Here is a 22,650-nt window from a genome sequence, read left to right as displayed (position 1 = left end):
TCTCTCTCTCTCTCTCTCTCTCTCTCTCTCTCTCTCTCTCTCTCTCTGTTTCTCTCTCTGCTATGTGGGAACACAGTGCAAAGGAACTTTTCTTAAACCCCAGAAGGAGCCTTCAGCAGAGCCCAACCCTGCAGCCACCTAACCTCAGGCTCCCAGCCTCTGAGAGTGTAAGGAGGTAAATGTGTCCTGTATAAGCAACTCTGCTATACATTCAGTGATGGTAGATCACCTATGATAACAGGAAAATCTCTCTGCACAGCTGCATATTATGAGTTCCCTAGACTAACTGTGTTCCCTTCAAAATGGCCAACTGACGTGCCTACTGTGCACTAGCTTTTGGGTGCATTGATACTGAGTTTGGGTTTTCTATAGCAATCTTCATGCACGCTCTCCCTCACTGTTACCTCCAATTCTGTCACCACACTGGCACAAATCTCCTGAGATTATTATTATTATTATTATTATTATTATTATTATTATTATTATTATTATTATTTTTGGTACTAGACAGCAGCTCAGTAATGGAGCGAGTGACTGACTAGCTCATTTTATTCACAGTATTTAGCCCAAGGCCCCTGAAAGCTTAACATACAGAAAAAATAAATCAGTCAGTAAATGTGCTTGAAATATTCTGATAAGAAACATGCTAGTGTGGGATTTCTTATGAAATAAATGGCAGGTATCTTAAATGGGCTAACGGTCTGTTTAACAAGATGCAAATAAACAGAGTGTGACAGGTGGACTTAGATTTCGCACTTATTATGATCACCGAATATGTCCCCAAATGTGGGTATATGATATAGGGAAATCAGATAAAGAAAAGCCCTGGATACATTCTGTCCTCAAGAAAAGAGATAACATAAGAAGAAATCCCCATGGAGAGTATGCTCTCACCATGGTTAATGGAAAAAGAGACATCACAAAAAAACCAAAGGACAACATTGGTTCTCATGACAGTTATTAATATGTAAAAAAAAATGACCTACAGAGGCGGTTTGCAGATTATTTTTCGTCACTTACAGAATATAGGTGATTATTCCTACAGACCACATGTCCACCTCAGGTCCATAGGCACATCCTCGGAGAATCTCGGGTGCTGCAAAGAAGGAAAACAACGTTAACTTGAGTGCACCCTCATCTTTCACATGTTAATTGCAACCAACGGGAAGAAACAAATTCCCAACAAAATTTCAGAATTCGTGTCCATAATCACAATAGGATGAACGAATTCTCATATCTGTTTCTGTAGGAGAGGCTGCAGTCTCTTTGTCATGAAAGGAAAGCTATTCACTAATATCAAATCAAATACAGAATAATCAAATTCTGTATTGGAATACCATGATATGGCTCAAATAAAATATGTAGAAGTGTATTCTTGCTACAACAAAACAAAACAAAATAAAACAAAACAACAATAACAAAAAATCTTACTTCAAATGACACTTTATATATACACAGACAAGGAAGAAATGAAAGTTAAGCACAGTAGGGGGAAATCAGACAAACTTATGCTTCTTGGAGCTGGAGAACTATTCATAGCCCTGAGTGCCTCCAAAAAGGAACTGGAGAGAGCTTACACTAGCAGCTTGGCAGCACACCTGAAAGCTCTAGAACAAAAAGAAGCAAATAAACCCAAGAGGAGTAGATGGCAGGAAATAATCAAACTCAGGGCTGAAATCATCCAAATAGAAACAAAAGGCACTATAAAAAGAACCAACAAAATCAGGAGCTGGTTCTTTGAGAAAATCAACAAGATGGATAAACCCTTACCCAGACTAACTAGAGGGCACAGAGCCAGTATCCAAATTAATAAAATCAGAAATGAAAAGGGAGACATAATAATTAAAACCATGGAAATCCAAAAAGTCATCAGATCCTATTACAAAAGTTTACATTCAACTAAGTTGAAAAATCTGGATGAAATGGACAGTTTCCTAGATACATACCAGGTACCAAAGTTAAAACAAGATCAGATAAACCATCTAAACAGTCCCATAACCCATAAAGAACTAGAAGCAGTCATTAATAATCTCCCAACCAAAAAAAGCCCAGGACTAGATGGGTTCAGTGAAGAATTCTACCAGACCTTTGAAGAAGACCTAATACCAATACTCTTCAAACTCTTCCACAACATAGAAACAGAAGATACACTACCCAATTTATTCATTGCTACATTCTGTTTCATTCTTCTGTAAGCCACAATTACGCTTATATCTAAATCACACAAACACCAAACAAAGAAAGAGAACTTCAGACCAATCTCCCTTATGAACATTGATGCAAAAATATTCAATAAAATTCTTGCCAACTGAATCTAAGAACATATCAAAATGATCATTCACCACAATCAAGTAGGATTCATCCCAGGAATGCAGGGATGGTTCAATATACAGAAATCCATCAACATAATCCACTACATAAGCAAGCTGAAAGAAAAAACACAGATGCTGAAAAAGTATTTAACAAGATTCAGCATCCCTTCATGTTAAAAGTCTTGGAAAAATTAGAAATTCAAGGCATATACCTAAACATAGTAAAAGCAATATACAGCAAACCAGTAGCCTACATCAAACTAAATGGAGAGAAACTTGAAGCATACATGGGCACAGGGGAAAAATTCCTGAACAGAACACCAATGGCTTAAGCTCTAAGATCAAGAATTGACAAATGGGACCTTATAAAATTGAAAAGCTTCTGTAAGGCAAAGGACACTGTCAATAGGAGAGAAAGGCAACCAACAGATTGGGAAAAGATCTTTACCAATCCTACATCTGATAGAGGACTAATATCCAATATATACAAAGAACTCAAGAAGTTAGACTCCAGAGAATCAAATAACACTATTAAAAATGGGGTACAGAGCTAAACAAAGATTTTTCAACTGAAGAATATCGAATGGCCAAGAAGCACCTAAAGAAATGTTCAACATCCTTAGCCATCAGGGAAATGCAAATCAAAATAAGCCTTAGATTCCACCTCATACCAGTCAGAATGGCTAAGATCAAAAACTCAGGTGACAGTAGATGCTGGCAAGCATGTGGAGAAAGAGGAACACTTCTCCATTGCTGGTGGGATTGCAAGCTGGTACAACACTCTGGAAATCAATTTGGTGTTTCCTCAGAAAATTGGACATAGTACTACCTGAGGACCCAGCTAATCCACTCTTGGGCATATACCCAGAAGATGCTCCAACATGTAATAAGGACACATGCTCCACTATGTTTACAGCAGCCTTATTTATAATAGCCAGGAGCTGGAAAGAACCCAGATGTCCTTCAACAGAGGAATGGATACAGAAAATGTGGTACATTTACACAATGGAGTACTACTCAGCTATTAAGAACAATGAATTCATGAAATTCTTCGGCAAATGGATAGAACTAGAAAATATCTTGAGTGAAGTAACCTAATTGCAAAAGAACACACATGACATGCACTCATTGATAAGTGGATATTAACCCAAAAGCTCCAAATAACCAGGATACAATTCACAGACCACATGAAGCTCAATAAGAAGGAAGACGAAAGTGTGGGTGTTTTGGTCCTTCTTAGAAGGAGAACAAAATACTCACAGGAGCAAATATGAAGATAAAGTGTAGAGCAGAGACTGAAGGAAAGGCCACCCAGAGACTGTCCCACCTGGGGATTCCTCCCATATACAGTTACCAAATGCAGACACTATTGTAGATGCCAAGAAGTGCATGATGAAAGGAGCCTGATAAGGCTGTCTCCTGGGAGGATCTGCCAGAGCCTTACAAATACAGAGGTGGATGCTCGCAAGCCAAACATTCAACCATTTGACTGAGCGTGGGGTCCCCAGTGGAGGAGTTAGAGAAAGGACTGAAAGACTTGAAGAGGTTTGCAACCCTATAGGAAGAACAACAATATTAACCAACCATTCTCCCCGACCCCGAGCTCCCAGGGACTAAGCCATCAACAAAGGAGTACACATGACTCGTGCTGCATGTGTACTCGTGCTATAGCAGAGAATGGCCTTGTCAGGCATCAATGGGAGGAGAGGTCCTACGTCCTATAGATAGATAGCCCAGTGTAGGGGAATCGAGGGCAGGGATGGGAGTGGGTGGGTGGGTGGAGGATCACCCTCATAGAAGCAGGGGAAGGAAGAATGGGATAGGGGGTTTGGGGGAAGGGAATCTGGACAGGGGGTATCACTTGAAATGTAAATAGAGAATATATACAATTAAAAAAGAAAAAAGATTTGATAAAGTTAGGAAGAATGCCTGCCCAGTGTCACTGTCTTTCCCTGTAGGGCGCACTTTCATTTCATGGGCTAATCTGCACCTCACAGAATGAGCCTTTACAACTCCCCCTGGTGAGTGCTTTTGCCAAAAGAACTAGGCTATCTCCTGGAAAAGCTGCTGTCACCTGCCTCTAGGGTTGGTCCATCCTGGGACAGGGAGCACTGGGGGTGTTTGGTTTGCAATAGTGAGTGGTATCAGGCCTTGCTCACTCAGGCCCAGACTTCAGAGAACCTGAGGAGAACCTTCAGGGCTGGCCAAAGCATGAGACTGGATGGTTTTGTTTGTTCCCTCATCTGACTGTTCGCTGGTTTGTTTAAGCTTTCCGATCTAAGTGGATGGGGCTAGCTGATTGCCAAGTTTCTTGGAGTTTTAACCTGTGATTGGGTGATTGATTAGTGACTGATCCTTAGTGAGAAGAGCAGCCCAGCAGGAAGAATGCTCCCTCCCTTCAGAGCCCGCTCTATTTCATTTCCATTTGCTCTGCTAGCCCTGCTACTGGAGCCCTGCGGAAGTCTTCCTGTCAAGGGGCACCTGTTCTCAGTAGTGTGTGCTCTTTCCCTCCCTCCCTTCTTCCCTTCCTCCCTCTCTCTCTACCCCTCTCCCCCTCTTGGCACACAGCCAAGTACCCTGCAGCATGTTATCAGCTAGGAAGGAAGTCCCCTTTGTATGTCTCTTTAGAGCAGCTGAAATTTTTGCCCAACACAGCAACATCTGCTTTCCTTCACATCACTGACAAACACACCCTCTAGTAGCAACATATTTCTCTGCAATGCATTATCCTTCACTGAGTCAAGTCTGGGGGTCAGAGATTAACTGAGACAAAGGGAAAATAAGACATTCGTGTCTTCTATAATAAATTCCCCTTAGAATACTTTTTGTAAAGGAACTTATTCTATCTTACATCCAATATATAACTGAGGTTTTAAAAAAAGTCTAAACCAATTTCCATTTTAAATCAATTAACTATTTTAAATAATATAAAATCTAAATCAATTAACCATCTCAAATAGTATTAAATATTTTTGGTTACCAGTCAGTATGATGTTGGTTTTCTTTGGAATCAGCTGATATCTCTTATAACCAACCTATCTGAACACTTTGAAGAGCTGAAAGCCTTGTCCAAAGGCTTTTCCAGGCTAATTTCAGTTCTGACCCAGCATCCTTCAAGCCTCCCAGGTATCAGATGGCCTCACAATTGACTCCAGAAATCTGTGGTATCCTTACAGTAAGAAATATTGGAGAAGCAGACAGCTAATTTCTATTTGGTAAAGATATCAAACCAGATGTGGCGGCACACATCTGTAACCCTAGCATTAGGAAGTGGTAGGCAGGTGGACCAGAAATTCAAGGTCCCCTTCAATACAGTGGAGTTTGAGGACAGCATGGCCCACAGGAGAGTATATCTAAACAACCCAAAAGTCACCAGGAAGGCTGTCAGCCTGCCTTCTAACGCAGTGAGCCCTTATCTAACCTCAGCTTAGCATTTAAGTTAGCGCCTATGAAACCCTTCATAGAGCTCCCTGCACACCTATCAGCCCACTATCGGAACAGCTGGGTTTTGGTAAATGTTCCATAAATTTCCTGAATGTCAGACATGCCCTTTAAAAAAAATCAATTTGGACTGGATATGAAAACTACACAAAAAGTTCAAACTGTAGGATATATATTTGCTACCTGCTAGATCACAGTGTTCATTTTTTTCAGTTATAGCATTCATTGAAACATATAGAGACTGAAGATCCACCTAAGAATTATGATGAATTCAGACAAAAGCACTATAACCAGTTCTGGGAATGGCAGGTGGCTTCTTCCTGAGACCGCAGGCGCTAGACTGTTCCTCCTTTCCAGACACCCTAGGAGAAAGCTACTGGCACATTTCTGTCCTTGACCATATCTTAGCACTGATTCGAGTAGGTTCCACAACCCTTTCTTACTTACTGGGTTAAAGCCACAGAGTGGCATTGGGTCTAAGACTTTTTTGTTTTGTTTTGTTTTGTTTTTTCAAGACAGGGTTTCTCTGTATAGCCCTGGCTGTCCTGGAACTCACTCTGTAGACCAGGCTGGCCTCAAACTCAGAAATCCACCTGCCTCTGCCTCCCATGTGCTGGGATTAAAGGCGTGTGCCACCACTGCCTGGCCAGTGTAAGACTTTTCAAGAGACTATTAACTCTGTTGACTGCAACAGTTCTGAAGTAAACTAATGAGGATGAAAATAACTCATTTCTTCACCCATTCATGAAATACGTCATCAACATGGAAGACACTGTTGAGGATACTGGAGCAATCGTAAGGAGCTAAAGGAAGCACAGCCCAATCATATTATAAATTATGGTTGGTCAGAGACATAATCGTTGATTAAAAACAAACCATAAGAAGAGATGAAAAATGGTTACTGTGGTCCTTGGAGGAGGATGACTTTGATAGGAGATAGCCGGGTCACACGGGTCACAGAGGGAGCAAAGGTCAAAGTGAGATGCACTTTACCTAGAGAAGTTAACTAGGCATATGGGGACAGCATTGTCCAAGGAGAAAGGGCAAAGGGAGCTTTTTAGTTGCCCCTTCTCAAATAGAAGGGGCAACTACTTGCCAGTCACAGTCCCATGGCAGGAAAGAGCAAGGCCTGGCTCAGGAGTGGTGAGATAGGGCAAGCTCCTGGGATGCAGTCAGATCTAGTGATTTTCTTTGTTATTAAATCTCTCATCTGCTTTCTCATTAGCAAATCAAAACGCAAGGTGGTTTAGGGCAATGACTCTGTACATCTTAAAGCCTGAATCTGACTTGCCAGAATCTCCCATGCCAAAGTAGAAGGGAAACACTGCCAAATTTTTCAGTGGAAACCTTTGCTTTGAATGTGTGGGGCAGGTGCACACATGTATACCTGTGTGAATGAATGTATGGAACTAAGAGGGATATCATCCCACAGGAGCTATCCACCGTCTTCTGATACAAGGTGTCCCACTGGCCCAGGGTTTGCAAAGTTTGCTAGTCTGTCTCCGTGTCCGCCTTGCTGAGTTAACAAGCACACGGCACCACGTCTGGCTTTTCCTATCGGTTCTGGGGATCGAACTGAAGCACTAGCCACCATTCCTGGCTTTGTGCATGGATTCTGAAGATCAAACCCAGATGCTTCTCTTAGACTAGCAAAGACTGAGCTCTTTCCCATGTTCTTGATCTGTCTTTAGGGCAGCCTCCGGATCTCTAGACTTCTAAGGGGTAGAGCTTAGAAAAGAGATGAGGAAGGAGGATGGAATACATTTGCGGAAATCTCAAAAACTCCTCTCTTCTTCCTTACTCTGGGAAACAATAGAGGGATGCACTCAAGGCAACTGGTCAGTGTCTATAGTTGGACAGACTCCAATTGGATATATATATCTTTGTTGAGCTGTCTATATAAGAAAATCACCACACTTGTGTGAAACAGGGTGGTTTTTAAAACTACAACAGTGTCTTGAAGGCTGGCCTGATGGAGGTGCAGGCCGGACTGGAATGCATTTGAGACTAGGGTGGGGTCAAGGAGGTGCCTCTGGTTAGGAGGGGTGGTGTCCACAAGCACTTCTACAGTGCCAGGCTGTGAAGGGGTGAAGTGCCAAGATGGAATCTCAGGCCTCTGCCCCTCCTTCTCTCTCTCTCTGGTGCATAAAGAACACAGAAGGGCATTTTCAACACCAGGGACATGTCACGTGTGTTGGAAAGTGTGCTTCCAGTTCACCAGAGCAATTCATTACTGGACCCGTTTGAAAACGGGACTCCAGCTCCTGCCTCAAACGTTCACAAAGTCTTCCTTGACACACGGGCTGCATGATTTTTATTTTGTATAAATTGTGTAGCTGACTGACTGAAGAAACTTAATATTTTTAGTTTTTAATACTATTCTAAAGAGAAAATCGGTGATCTGAGAACAGCTAGTGCTTTCAACAGCAGCAGCAACAACAACAACAACCCCCTCATACATCTTAGTGTCTTTCTAAGATTCTATTGAGCTCTTCAATCTTGAGGAAATCACAGTTTTCTACAAATCTGAATCATCCTGGATCTCCTGATGGCTTCAAAGCTAGCGAGGCCGCGTGAATGAGTGTGCACGCTTGAAACGCTGTTTTTCAGTTTTCGTAGGATAAGAAGAAGTACAACCAACAAACCCAACACATGTCAGTAAGACTATTATATAAGAATCTCTTTTGTATGAAGAAATACAAATGAAAACAATAGGCTTAGAACTCAGTCTTTCAAGTACATCAAGTATGGTCCACACTGTTTATCGCTAAGGGGTCCATAAAATTTCTCACTAGTGATTTTCAATAATTCTCTTGAAACTTTTCCTTTTTCATGCACATACTTTCTGTATTAACATCCCCAAATGGAACATTTTTGTGGGTGTTTGGGGCCCAAACAGTGCAGTTTAAACACGTCTTCTACCCACTTGCCTTCAATCACCTCTTGCTTTTGACCTCCTTTCCCTCCACCCTCACATATGTAATAATAGCTGAATCTGTGAAGAACTGTGAGTTCTCTGGTACAGTCGGTTCTGTTATTCAAGTAATAACTTCAAGTTACATAGAGGTGGAAATAAAAAAATAAATCACTGCTGTGGTGAATGCCTTCATGTTAAAAGACTGTCTCTGAACTCACCAAGCATGAGACATACTGGAATGATGCCGGTGAGATTGTCCTCAGACACAAGGCTCTCGGCCACCTAGAGCCCAAACATACTTGGTCAACATTTGTCCAAGTACTTAATTGTTAGACCCTCAATTTAGTGTACACAGAGAGAATACATAAGATGGCTTCCACAATGTGGTATACAGACATATTTCTTGATTGACACCTAAATTAACAGGGTCCACTCTTCCTTTTCCCTGCTTATATAGCCTTCCATCACAAGAGACGAATCTCACAGACACCTTCAAGGTCAGAGAGGCAAACTCGTTGGTTCCTGACAGGCATAGCTGTTAGAATGCTGCCTTGTACATTGAGGCAAAAATCTGAGTCTTGCAAGACCCATTTCCAATCCCCAATTCTCTCCTCTGGAGTCTATCCTTCTGTTTGAAGTTCTATACATAAAAATATTCACATTCATTCTGTCTGGTGCTAAAAATGGCATACGCGGAGGATCAGTTTGGGCTGTGTCCTTTTATGTCTTAGGGATATCCAACTAGTACACAGATAAGCATTGGAAAAGCTTAATATGAAGCGCATCCTTCCAAAGTGAGAAGACCATTGGCTGTTCTCTCTGAATGTCAGGGGTTGGGGTGGGGGGAATGTAGTTTCCAACCAACCTGATAATCATTCGCCACCAGCTTGAGCCAGGCTCCGGCAATATCCCCCAGAATGTTGGTCCCAGAATCTCCCTCCCTCTGGAAACCCGAGCCTTGCTTCTAGGCCACAAAACTCATCTGCATGAGCACCCCACTTGAACTTTACAACAGCCTGGTGATTTCTATGTTATGTTAGGGACAGACCAAATCCAGACTCCCACAGACACTATGTTTAACTCAGCTATTCTTCCTCGACCGTTGAGCATTGTTCCTAAGTCAACAGAGCTTGTCTCTAGGGATAAATCCATAGGCACTTTGTAAAGCACTTCAAAGAAAACATGCCTTAAGCTTTGCTGTACGGATGTGACAGAGTCAATTGTGACTATAAAACTTTTTTTTTCCCCAAAATCATGCTGTGCTACAATATTTTTAAAATAAAGGAACTGATGTCAGATTTGTGTTACCGAAGTTGCACTGAGCTGAGTTTCATTCCTCTCTCTTTATGGAACATTTCTCTGCTGTCCAAAAAAAAAACAAAACAAAACCCTAAAGACACCCCACATGCCAAAGCCTCAGGTCTTGTGACTCTAAGTGCTCTCTATATCCTGACAACACATGGGACTCCATCAACAGCCATGTGTCATTCCTGCACTCCACACTCACATCCTCTTCTCTTTGATACCACCCAGCCATCTCCAGGTTCCTAAGCCTACTGCTCCCACTGGCAGTCTCACTCCAGGACAGCCGTTCACAGCCGTTCGTGGCATTCTGCTAGTTGTTAGGCCTTTCCTCCTTACCACTCTCCAACCAACCAAGCTCCCTGCTGACTTGCAAGAAGGCATCTATGCTTTAAAGCTCTGGCTGAGTGTTGCTTAACTCCTTCCAATTTCACTGTAGGTAGTTAGTTTTCGTGAATGAATATGTTGTCTTTAAAGAAACTACACGAGCTGTTTCTATTTTAGATTATCAAACTTATTTTCTTACGTACAATGTCCCTATAACCTTCCACATTGTGAGCATTTATGTTAAAGAGATGCAGACAGTGGATTAACTTTCTTGGTTGAGAGCAACAGGACTCTCATTCGTTAGCTTCTCCACCGGGATGTTCTTTTCCCAAGATCTCCATCGTTAGCTCTCTTTTATACCTTTCAAGTATTTATTCATATATTCAATTCTTACAAGAATCCTTCCTTGATTATTCATTTAAAACTATAACCCATGCCCTTTTGGTAGTCATAAAAATGGTCACTATTTTCTTTTAAATTTACATATTTTTGTTTTTACTGGCTGTCTTCTTCTAAAATTCACTGTTCTTAAGGAAGAACCCTTCTTCCATCTTGTTTTGCAATTGACTGCTATGTTCTCTAGTATTCATAGTACCTGGTGTACCACCAGGTGTAGTTCAAGAAACATTTAGGAAAGGAACATTGAGTGTCTATACACCTTACATATCCCCACATATACCTTATAATTAGTGCCATATCAAGACAATACAAGACCCAAAGAGACTCATTTTACTCCATATTTCAAGCTTCCAAGTAGGCTTAACCTGTAGAGTTCTGTCTTCTCTAAGGTCAGAAGATGGATGAACCTGACAATTATCTTTCCTTCCACTCTTACGTGTGCCCAGCCTTACGTGTTCCCAATACCAGTTTCCATTACCAGTCCATCTGATGAAGATTGCCTGGGACACTTCCCTCCTCAGGGAGAAGTACAGCTTTGTTCAGAGGGGAGGTGTATTCGTGCACCCTCTCCAACCTGCTTATAGTGTCCTTGCTCTTCCTCTCTATCTCCCTCCCACCAATCATGGGAACTCTTGCATGACCCATCACCCAGGGCAATAGAGAGCCACAGGCAGCACAAAGGAGAGTTCAATGTGTACTTAACTCATTTTGATTTTTAAAAATTCTATTGTAAAATAGGAGTTGTATCTGTGTCTGTTTGATTAATACTTGGGTGAGATTGTTCCTTATTTGGTGACATGGCCAGGGCCACTCAGATCCTTCAATTTCAGGTAGTTGTTTTTCATGAACGAATATACTGTCTTTAAAGAAACTCTAGTAGAAGTTTCTATTTTAGGTCATCAAACTTATTTTCTTAAGTACAACGTCCCTGTTATCTTCCATGTTAGTGACTATTCACGTTAAAGAAATGTAGACAGTTGGTTAACCTTTGTTGATAGCTCATTGGTTAGCTTCCTTTTGGTGATAGCTGCGAGACTCTCTCCTGCTGCACTGTAGATGACTTACAAATTGTACCGAACTTTGGCAGAGTGAACTTTCTAGCTTATTTTTTAAGGAGCTATATAAAATTGTCAAAGAAGTTTTTAAAAAATTAAAAAGTAGCAATACGGACAATCCTTGGAGCTCTCAAGGCATGCATGGGCACTGTACTGAAGACAGTGGGCTCTTAGGAAATGACAAGTATGAAATGACGTATTTTCAAATTGTAACTTTTTTCAGTGCTGGGAATCAAACCCAGAAAGTTATGTATTGTCAAGCTATATCCTCAGCTCCAAGTAATGGTATCTACAAGCCACATATGAGTGCCAGGCTTACCTGATTATTTAAAAAAGCTAAGACATACTTCTTTAGAAGCTATCAAATTTTAGATCCTCAAATGTGATATTGTGTGTGTGTGTGTGTGTGTGACACTGTAGTGTACACACAAATGTACAACGAAAAGTAGATCACTCTGTTTTTTAACTTGTTAAAATCTTAAACTACAGTTTAACCATTTTTTCCTTCAGGCTGTAAAAATATCAGCAACCTATACTCCTAAGAGCTATTCAACTAGGCATGAATTCCTTGGGACAGCCTGTCAGGGCCCAGCATTCTCTTTGAAAAGCTCACTGCCTTCTGTGAGCAAAGACCAGTATGTGCTAGAACACAGGGCTGTTGACGGGCCTGCTTCTGTGAGCCAACCTGCTCCCTAGTCTACTGTCATCCTGTTTTATGTGCAGTCATAGCCAGCTTTGTAGGAAAAGCTTTCTAGATAACGCCATATTTACTAGTTTAAAAAAAAAAACATGGCAGTATAATCACTATTTGGAACTCTAACTGGGTCTTCAAAAGATTTTATGAGATTTCTCTACCAGTTACTTTTGCAGTTTACCTTGTAAAAGTCTATTCTGCATTCCCAAAACTGACTATTCATATTCAGAAAACTTGAAACTCTAGGTAATTATCACAAAGCAAAAAGTCCAAAATCAATGCTTGTTAAATCCTTTTTTTTTCTTTTTTCGAGACAGGGTTTCTCTGTATAGCTCTGGCTGTCCTGGTCCTGGAACAGACAAGGCTGGCCTCGAACTCAGAAATCCGCCTGCCTCTGCCTCCCAAGTGCTGGGATTAAAGGCGTGCGCCACCACTGCCCGGCTGCTTGTTAAATCTTAAGAGAAAAAGTAAATCAAACTAAAGAACTCTACCAGAAATGATGTTCTTTCAAAAGCCTCAGACCAAATTCCTCAAATAATAGCACTTACTTAAGTCAGATACAGAAATTGTAAGATCTGATTAAAAAGGTTAATTTTTTTTATATTAACAGTTAAGTGGTGATAAAAGGGTTAATTCCATTTTTTTTTCAGTGCTGAGGATTGAAACCAAAGCCTTGCACGAGCTGGACATGCATTAAAGTAGACAGGAAGCAAGCCTGTGAGCCCTACCCCGAGTGTCAGATTAGTTCTCAGCCTTCCTCGTTTGGGATTTTTTTTTTTTTTTCAGAGCAAGAAGAAGCAAAAGGTAAGGGACTCTCCTTTACATGACATCCACGCATTCATTACGCCTCTCACATGCCATTAGTTGAAGGTGTGCATTTAGCCACCTACATTTAGAAGTACTGATCTTTTTCTGATAACACATTCACTTGTGGTAATGCATAAGAATGACTGAATTGGTCTCCCATGATGTAGTGTGTATTTCTAATGTCAAGGCAGCCATAGTCTAAATGCATGGTGTAATTAATATTCCTCTATATATGGAAGCTTCCAGAATATTATTTACAGGACTAGGTGCCTGTGGATTTGCCAATAGCTTCACATATAGTAGCAGCTCATTCATTAGTTGTTCATAATTAGCTTCCATTTTGGTTTAAATAGAAGCACAACACATATTTGCCAGTACCAAAGCCTGCAAATGGGAAAACATTGTTATGCTCTTGGGATAAGCATGTGGGACGTTTTTATGTATTAATATTTCATCTGAATTATGCCAATAGGACTGTCTCAGAAAATAATGAGAGCCTGGCGAATGTTGAAAGCAAATAAATTCTCAACAGCTTCTGGGCTCTGAAAATAGAATTTGAATATGGACAGAAGTGCAAATATAAAATATGAATATACATAGTTTAATTAATTAAGCATATGAATAAATTAGGTGATTGGTATCAGATCCTTTTACTTAGCCCATTGCCACATTGTTCTCTTCCATACCTTTAATCCCCTTTACTGTGATTGGCATGGCAGTTAATATCACATAAGTTACATTGTAGCATGTTTATCCAGCACTAAGACTTCATAAAACATATATTGAGACCTATGCCTTTTTTCTTCACTGAAGAGAAATTGAGAAAAACTAAAAACTTTATACGCAACTTCAGAATGCTAGCCACTGGTTTCCTTTGTCTGGAGCATAAATCAATATTTTCCAGCCTGGAATTTTGTTCTGAACATGTACATTTCTAAGAAAATAATGACTATTTACTTAAGCAGGATGTATATATAATTTTTCTTCAGTAATTCCCTTACAAAACAAATCCTCTCTTATGAACGGTGTTGGGCAAAGGTTCCAAGAACAAGACCAAGTGGGTAGCTTTTCCTATTTTTATTTCCTGAGATATGACAGATGGTGTAACATAAACACTTGCTCTCTCAAAGGATGTAATTTGGAAAGCCTTCCATTAAAATCGGTACCATGCACCAGAGAATAACTGACCTTGGATGTAACCACCCTCACAACACGCAACCAGAACAGCTCATCCTTCTCTTCTCCTACCAACTGCATGGTTGCTAGGCACCTCCCTCAGCTAACATAAAGTCTCTAGATTATCAATATTAGACTTTTCATACAATTTTTATATTTTGACATCATTAATGGGTCCCATTGGGGGTATTCATGATTTCTTATTCAAACTAAGAAATACAGAGTTTCTACCATCTAGCCCTTAAGCCTCAGGAAACAGTAACCCTCTCACTTAGTCATCTCAGAGAAAGATGGTAGGTATTTGGGAATCACCATAGCTTCTAGACCACACACACACACACACACACACACACACACACACACACACAAAGAGAGACAGAGAGGGAGAGAGACAGAGACAGAGACAGAGAGGCACATATGTCCCACTAAAAGAGCCAATCCTAAACTCTTCATACAGCCGTGCTTTGATTTTTCCTTGGAAATACTGGCAAAGGCCAATGCCTGATCCTGACTTTACTAATGTCAGGATCCTGAGCATCTGTTCTTTCCTATGTCATCTTATGGCACATCTTATAATGATGTGTCATGTTCATGCTCACCAGAACCTGCGAGTACCTTCCTTTCCCAAGCTCCTCCTCCGTGCTGTCTGGAAGCTGCACTGGGTTGTTATGCCGTAAAATGCTACCTCCATGCAAAGTCATGCTCTCTACTGCACAGTAAGGGTTCTCTCTGGTCTTTCTCTTCGGCTTTATCCTTGACTCACTCTATAAGTGGGCAATTTCCCTTCTATCTACTTATTCATGGAAGAACACAGCCCAAATTGATGACAGATTTTATCTGTGGTCAAGGAGAATGGTTGAATTGAAGGAAATCCCAAAAGTATGGTTTAGATGGTTTCTGATTGGTCTCACTTTAAAAAGCAGATGACCGTAAGTATTAATTTTGTAATTGAATTGTTTTCTCGGTTTGAAGTCCCACAGGTCACTTTTGGTCTAGGTTATCTGCTTCCTGTGCCCTGGTCACAATGATCTCTGTTTTTTTTTTTCTCTTAGTCTCTGTGCCGCCATATAAAGTTGGATATCGCCTTCTCCACTATAAAGCAATATTCCAGTGCACTTCCTTCAGGTCAAGAAATTATATAAGTAAATATACATGTATATACAATTTGAACCTTGCCTTTTGGATATAGATACATTGACCTTACTCTTGTTGAAAAATATTGCAAACCTGCCCAGCCTTTATGATAGCAATTCCATGTATTTTTTCCAGCACTTCAGAATCTACAAAGCACCATTTCCCCCTCTGAGCTCCCAAAATAGTCTCCTGAGGTAAGTGGCCTTCTTTGCTACATCCATCTCTTCCCATTCCAGCAAATGACTCCTTCCCTGGTGAGCTGTTGTTGTAGCAGAATGGAAGGATCAATCACTCTTGGCCTTTCAGCTCCCTCCTTCCCCCTCCCCATTATACATACTCTAGGGCAATAAACATGTCTGTAATAATAATAATAATAATAATAATAATAATAATAATAATAAAATAATAAAATAATAACAACAACAACAATGATGGAAATCAGGTTACTGTTGTAAGTTGACACTATCTACTAATGAGCCTGTTTATGTCGAGGACAATACACTAAATAATATCTTCGCAACGATATCTGAACTGATTTAAGACTTGGTCAACTATTTTCTCCAACAAGAAGCTATTTATAGTTTTGTGATTAAAAGGCAGGAAACAGTATTGACAACAGCTTTCTGACTTTGCTGCTTTCTAAGTCTTTTCCTTCAAATTCGCTTGTTATGCGCCAAGGTATTTATAAAACACAGCCTTGGTTTCAAAATATCATCCTGATTCAAAGCCTTGGTTGAATCACCATTCCTAATGCTTCTACATTCCTTAGCAATACAGATTCTTTTAAAGCACTTTTATTTTTAATTATCTGTTTATGTGTATATATAGCATGTGTGTGGGGGGGTGTTCATGCGAGAACATATATAGTCATTTATAATATATGCACCCTGCCTGTCTAGAACCATCTGTATCTATGTCCCAAGGACTCCATGTCCCAGATGTCCAGAGTGTCAAAGTCATAGACAGCTCTGGACTGGCCAGGTACTACCATCCTTCTAGGAACCTGTTCTTCCTGTGCCCACTGAAAGTGCACATGGACACCTCTCTATGGAACTTCCTTTTCGCTTCATTATAGAGCTGAAATGTCTCTCTTTCAAATATACCTCCAACCAAACTTAGTGCTCTGCCTCTGAGTCCCTGAGCCCTTGGCTCAGATTAATCTAGCAATTACCACAGAGAACCTTGATTTACTTCTTTTGTAGCCCAGGAAACCCCTGAAGAGCACAACATACTGTGTTTATGCCTGTGACTTCAGAGGTTAACGTAGAGTCTATTAGACAGTTAATACTCAGTGTTCCTTTTATCAGTGAGTGAGTCAGCCCTTCTAACAATGACTGTTCTGTGTGCCGAAAGAACGAACCATTCTCTTGGCTCTTCTTATGTCCCTGAGAGGAAGTAGCTTGTGTGCAGTCATAGAAAGGATTCTAAGAGAACATTATTTTCTCTGTTTTTTGATTGTACTATTCTAGGGTTGTTCAACTCTTGGGGAATTGTTTTGACCAACTCATCTCCTGGCCATGTTTAGTGTTTCATAGTAAACACCAACTATCACATTGTTCATTACTTTTTTTTTTCCTTATGGGCAATCTTTGTTATCTTTTCTCATTTTTCTCTTAATTGTCCAGTCAATTATCCAGTAATTAGTGATGATAAACAGAGGACCATATTTGGTACAACTAAATTCAGTCCTTCCCCCCACAGTCCTGGACATGTGTAGGCATGAAGGAAATACAGGAGGACAAATAGGAACATACGAATTATTGTAGGCAGGAAGAGAATATATGATACAAGTAGGAGGAAAGGACTCAAGAGGCATGGTCAGAAAATAGTTCTAAGGGAAACAAATCCCATGAAAATAAACCCACAAGCAGCCCCCAGCAAACTGCCCAGTGCAACTGTCTCATGCTCTTATCCTATGGCAGAGGGAATGAGTTGCTTAATCTAAACTCATTCTTTTCTAAAAATAAAGGTGTATTTATTTTTATGTTCATGAGTACTGTACCTGCATATATACCTGCACACCAGAAGAGGTCATCAAATCACATTATAGATGGTTGTGAGCCACCATGTGGATGCTGAGAATTAAACTCAGGACCTCTGGAAGAGCAGCCAGTGCCCTTAACCACTGAGTCATCTCTCCAGCCCCCAAACTCATTCTAAACACTAAGGCCTAAATGTCTGTACTGACTCAAATATTCATATAATGATATCATTACTTCCTCCCCAGGTGACAGATTTAGGAAGTGGGGTCTTTGCTGTGGGGTCATGGAGAAGCCTACATGAATAGACTTAGCACCTAGAGAAGAGGTTCAAGAGAAACATGGAGTCTGTTGCCCTGGGGAAGACAAAGCATCTGTCACTCTCCAACAGAGAGCAGGTCCCTGGCCAGGAAACTAATCAGCTAATTTCCTGATCTCAGATGGCTAAGCTTTCAGAACAGGGAGAAATAAGTATCTGCTGTTTGGAAGTAACCCTGTCTAAAATATTTTGTTACAGCATCCAAAATGAATGATGTCATTTAGCAACAGGATCCTCAATTAACTCCGGACAGCAATATGTCTAGCTATCGGGGACACTGCTGGAGTCCCTGAGAGTATAGAAGCTGTGACGACATATGGTTAATGTTATGCAAGGAGAGGTGATATGTAGGTTTCATGTCTACTTGCCTATAGACAGGAGTACTATTTTTTCTTTTTTTGTTTGTTTGTTCTGGTCTTCTTTGCTTCTTGTTGTATAGAACACAGAAATGATGGCTATTTTCCAGGAGCCAACGTGAACTGTGAGACAAGGACCGAGTCCCTGACACAGAGGTCAGCAGCACCCGCATGGTTATAGAAGCCCTGAGTATTGCTTAGATTTAGACTCTGGACATGAGAGGATCACCCTCTATCTTATCTAAGACATAGCTACCTTTAGAAAGGTTTTGTGCACACTTTATACATGTATACTGCATCTACCCCTTCCCCCCACATCCTTCTTCCTCTTCTACCTCCTGCTGTGTCTCACTTTCCCCTCACAGATCCATAAGTGTTATTGATAACATGAATATAAAACCTATTGAGTTCATTTAGCACTGCTTGTATTTACACGGGCCCAGAACTGACCACTTGGCATTAGACCATGCACAGGAGATCATCCCTGGAGGAAAATGATTCTCCCTCGCTTAGCAGCCACTGAACACCAGAAGCCCTTCGTCTAGGGGTGAGACCATGTGGAATTTCCCTGTCCACACGTGGCAGGACAATGGGCGCTGTCACAATGCCAGCCTTACTCGGACAACCATATTGCTGAGATTTCATTTCCTGTTATGTCTTGGGGCCACTGTCAAGCAGGAACTGTCCTGGGACTCTGGATGCTACGTCATAGTTACTTTAAGTTTTCTGAACTTACTATTAACCAATATGCTGCTTAGTTTTAGAAGCCTTATGATCTAGAATAAGAGTATTTGGCACAATGTAAGCATTTAAAGGGAAGATAAGTATCTAATTCTGTGCTATTATTGTATTTATGAAAAATAAAATTGTAAGAAATTTTTTTTTTAATTTACCAGAAAAGAACTACCTCACTAAAAACAAAATTATAAATGTGTATGAACATGGAGACAGAGAAGAGATACCCAGGCACTTAAAGCAAAATTATAAAATATGTTTATGAACATGGAAACAGAGAAGGGATATGTGGGTCCTATGTCTAACCATGTGTATTTTGACTTTTGCTTCCTAAAGTGATGAAACGGTACATCTGAATTTTTAGACAGTGTCACTGTGTGTGGTGGCGGCTCGCCTGGAATAACTATGAAGCTGAGACAGGAGGTCCACCACATGTCTGAGGCCAACATGGACTGCACGGTGAGCTGGAAACCAGCCTGATGCACAGATGTCACTACCTTCTCTCAAAACAAAAAGAAAAACAAAATAAAAAACAAACATGCAAACCAAGTCATTTTACAATAACAGAAATGTCATATTGACTTATCTATGCTGAGTTTTAAAGGGGACTTACAAGACATTTTGGCTTTGAAATATCTGAGTTCTTATTCCTGAGCCACTTACAATGAACCATGGGACAAGGGAGAGATACTTGAACTTTTGGGTTCTTAGCAAAATGAGACTGTTAAAAAAAAACTAAAATTCTGGGGATTTGCAGCATACATTTGCTTCAAAGGATACTTTAATGCACTTTCCCTAGTTCCTCTCTGTTGTAAAGAGTGAAAATCAATCAATCATGTTCTCTGTCTAGTTCTAAGGAAGAAGGCGGTCCATGAATACAGTTGCTATCGAAGAAGACGTCCAGTAACTCCAGACACCCCCTCTGTGTTTCCAACAATGGCTTTTGCACCTATCTATGTGATATGCGCACAGCACTCCCTTAAGACGGTGGTTCTCAACCTTCCTAATGCTGCGACCCTTTAAGAGAGTTCCTCATGTGGTGGTGACCCCCAACCCTACAATTATTTTTGTTGCTACTTCATAACTGTAAGTTTACTACTGTTATGAATCATAATGCAAATTATTTTGGAGATAGAGGATTAACATCTGTTCTCTGAAGAGACGAGTGAATGGCTAGAGTGCTGGGTAGAGACTGATGCTGTGAGGTGACTCAAATTTCATTTCCTTTAAACGTTACAGTTGAGCTGTTGCATATTTTGTTGACCACCAACTTTAGGCACACTGGATTAATGTTTACAAGTTGCTTTATTTCTGGCTAGGTTATTGCTATCTTAATTTAGTTATAAAAAGGACTGGATGGTGCATGGATCAAAAGCTTTTGTTCTGTCTGTGAATTGAGGCGCTATGCAGGGCGCCTTCAGCTCATCCTGGGAGTAGAGGCAAGAGGAAGGGGATTAGCACTGACTACCTCAAGGGTGGCTAGAAGACTCTTCTTGGGAAACCCAGCTAGGCAGAGCCCAGGAAAACCTAATTAATGAATGCCATATGTCTTCAGACAGACCTTTTCTTATCATAGTCTTTTTCAGAAAAGTTTCAGTTTTCTACAAGAAATATTGTTATTGTGTTATGCTGAGGTCGCGGTCAGCTTCTCTCTTTGAGCCCTGGCCACTGTCATAAGCCTGACTGTTGGGATCCACAGCTGAATCTATATAAGCGTATTCTCTAGCTTTACTATGTCTCTTCTATAAACTGTAAAACTACCATGGGGAATGAAGACACAGACAGACGAGAAGCAGTGCTTTCCCCAGTTCTGAAGAAGACCGAAAATAAATCTATTTTTCCACTTTGTATATTCTATGTCATTTTTCTCTTGATATAGCCAGACTGTTTTGGCTGTGAGCTCTAGTAACAGGTGAGGCTGCCCTATTGTCACTATTCTGTATGCCGTGTAAATGAATCACCCTCTCTCCTCACACATCCTCCTAAAGAAAAGCAAAGAAAGTTGGGAAGAGCCAGTGGTTTTAATTGTAACCACACACCTTGCTGTGTGTTCCCCTGCCTGTTCCCTACAGCCTGCCTTTCCATTCCGGCCTGTATCCCAGAGTAGCTGTGGCCCACCAGGTATTCTGTCACAGGTGTCCTACATTCCATGTCACCGAGCTCCCAGGAAAGACAAAAGGTGATCCAAGTGTCATTTATAAATGCCCCAGTCACTCCACGACCAAGCCCAAGCCATTTGATGGCCACATTAAAACATATAAATAGAGACATTGGGAGTTGAAATAAAATCAGGTCATTAGGTATAAATAGATTTCAATAAAGGTAAAATGTCAGCATCAGAGCATACCGCAGTACCCTGGGGTTCCACACACTGTCTTCATGAGCACTTGATGTTCCACGATTTTTGAAAGTCCAAAATCAGCTAGAAGTACAAGAGAAGAAGTCAGTGCACCAAGACGTTTCTCAGCTTTATAAGTACTCTTGCTTTTCAAAAACAAAACCAATGTAAGCTGTTGACTTCTGACCCAATGCTAGGGTAGATGTGGGTGGAAACAAGTCGCTTCAGAAGAAGCTAAAAAAAAAAAAAAAAAAAAAAAAAAAAAAAAGGAGTAATTGAAGCCTTTCTTTAACTTGGAAAGAAAAATCATTACCCACAAATACATTTACAAATAATTTAAAATACTTGGGTTTTCTCTAAATCTCAAAAACATTAAGATGTTTTTAATTTTCTTTCTTACTAATTTTCTTAGTAACTGTAACTGCGATGTTAATAGTAAAAATTCCCAGCCGGGCGGTGGTGGCGCACGCCTTTAATCCCAGCACTTGGGAGGCAGAGGCAGGTGGATTTCTGAGTTCGAGGCCAGCCTGGTCTACAAAGTGAGTTCCAGGACAGCCAGAGCTACACAGAGAAACCCTGTCTCGAAAAACCAAAAAAAAAAAAAAAAAAGTAAAAATTCCCGTGACGGTAATTCCAAAAGACAATATAGGCTTAGTGATATAAGTTAGAGTCTTTAATTCACAGGTGAAATAAAAAAGATTTTCACAGATGCCATGGAAATAAACAGAAATATCAAAAGCTTATTTTGATTGAAAATAAATAACATCGGCTCCTAATGGTTGACAGATATAATCTATGCTTGTGTAATAAGTAAAACATTTTGAGGATAGCCCAAATTATTTTTATTCATTCCTCTGCATATTACCTAAGTAAAATATTATCCCGGTTGCTATGGTGCTGACCTATGGCTGGATGACCTCTCTTCAAAACTCTCAGAAAGCTGCTCGAGACCATTTTTCAAGAGAGGCGGCTGCAGAATGGATGCCATTTTAGACTTCAAAGATACACCCGCCTTTCTACAAGGCCCCTGACCACACCACCGGACACAACAGGCAGCCTTTCAGAAAGAAAGGCTTTCCTGCACAAATTAGTATCTATCCGTCCATCCAAAGAGATTTCTTTAAGGATCACATCTTTGAGAGTGATGTCAAAGGAAACGGAGACCGCCCCCCCTGTGGTGCACTGCCTTTCAGGAGTGATTACCAGAACAAGGTGACTGCCCAGCAGGCTTTTCAGAATGCTTTCTTACATTCTTGCTCTCAGGACACATACTTGCAGCCTGAACTCTTTCTTAGTAGGACAACTTAATTTTCAGAGGTGTTAACACTTGTAAATCCAGTGAGCATACCAGCTTACCGC

At 40.6% G+C, this 22,650-nt stretch overlaps 1 protein-coding gene across 8 annotated transcripts in view; it reads right to left on the bottom strand.

Annotated features, from left to right (window-relative positions):
- Camk4 (calcium/calmodulin dependent protein kinase IV) overlaps positions 1 to 22,650 on the bottom strand; it is a 245,925-nt gene that overhangs the window by 20,166 nt on the left and 203,109 nt on the right. For all 8 annotated transcript variants that reach the window (XM_031365261.1, XM_031365258.1, XM_031365260.1 and 5 more), the window contains 2 exons: positions 21,301 to 21,375; positions 1,021 to 1,096 (listed from right to left, as the gene is read on the bottom strand). In XM_031365261.1, coding sequence (XP_031221121.1) covers positions 1,021 to 1,096; positions 21,301 to 21,375 — 151 coding nt within the window. The remainder of the gene's footprint in view (positions 1 to 1,020; positions 1,097 to 21,300; positions 21,376 to 22,650) is intronic.

Source organism: Mastomys coucha, unplaced genomic scaffold (genome assembly GCF_008632895.1).
Source record: "Mastomys coucha isolate ucsf_1 unplaced genomic scaffold, UCSF_Mcou_1 pScaffold13, whole genome shotgun sequence".
NCBI lineage: Eukaryota > Metazoa > Chordata > Mammalia > Rodentia > Muridae > Mastomys > Mastomys coucha.
Note: the sequence above shows the minus strand (reverse complement) of the source record. Positions and strands in the feature narration are given on the sequence as shown.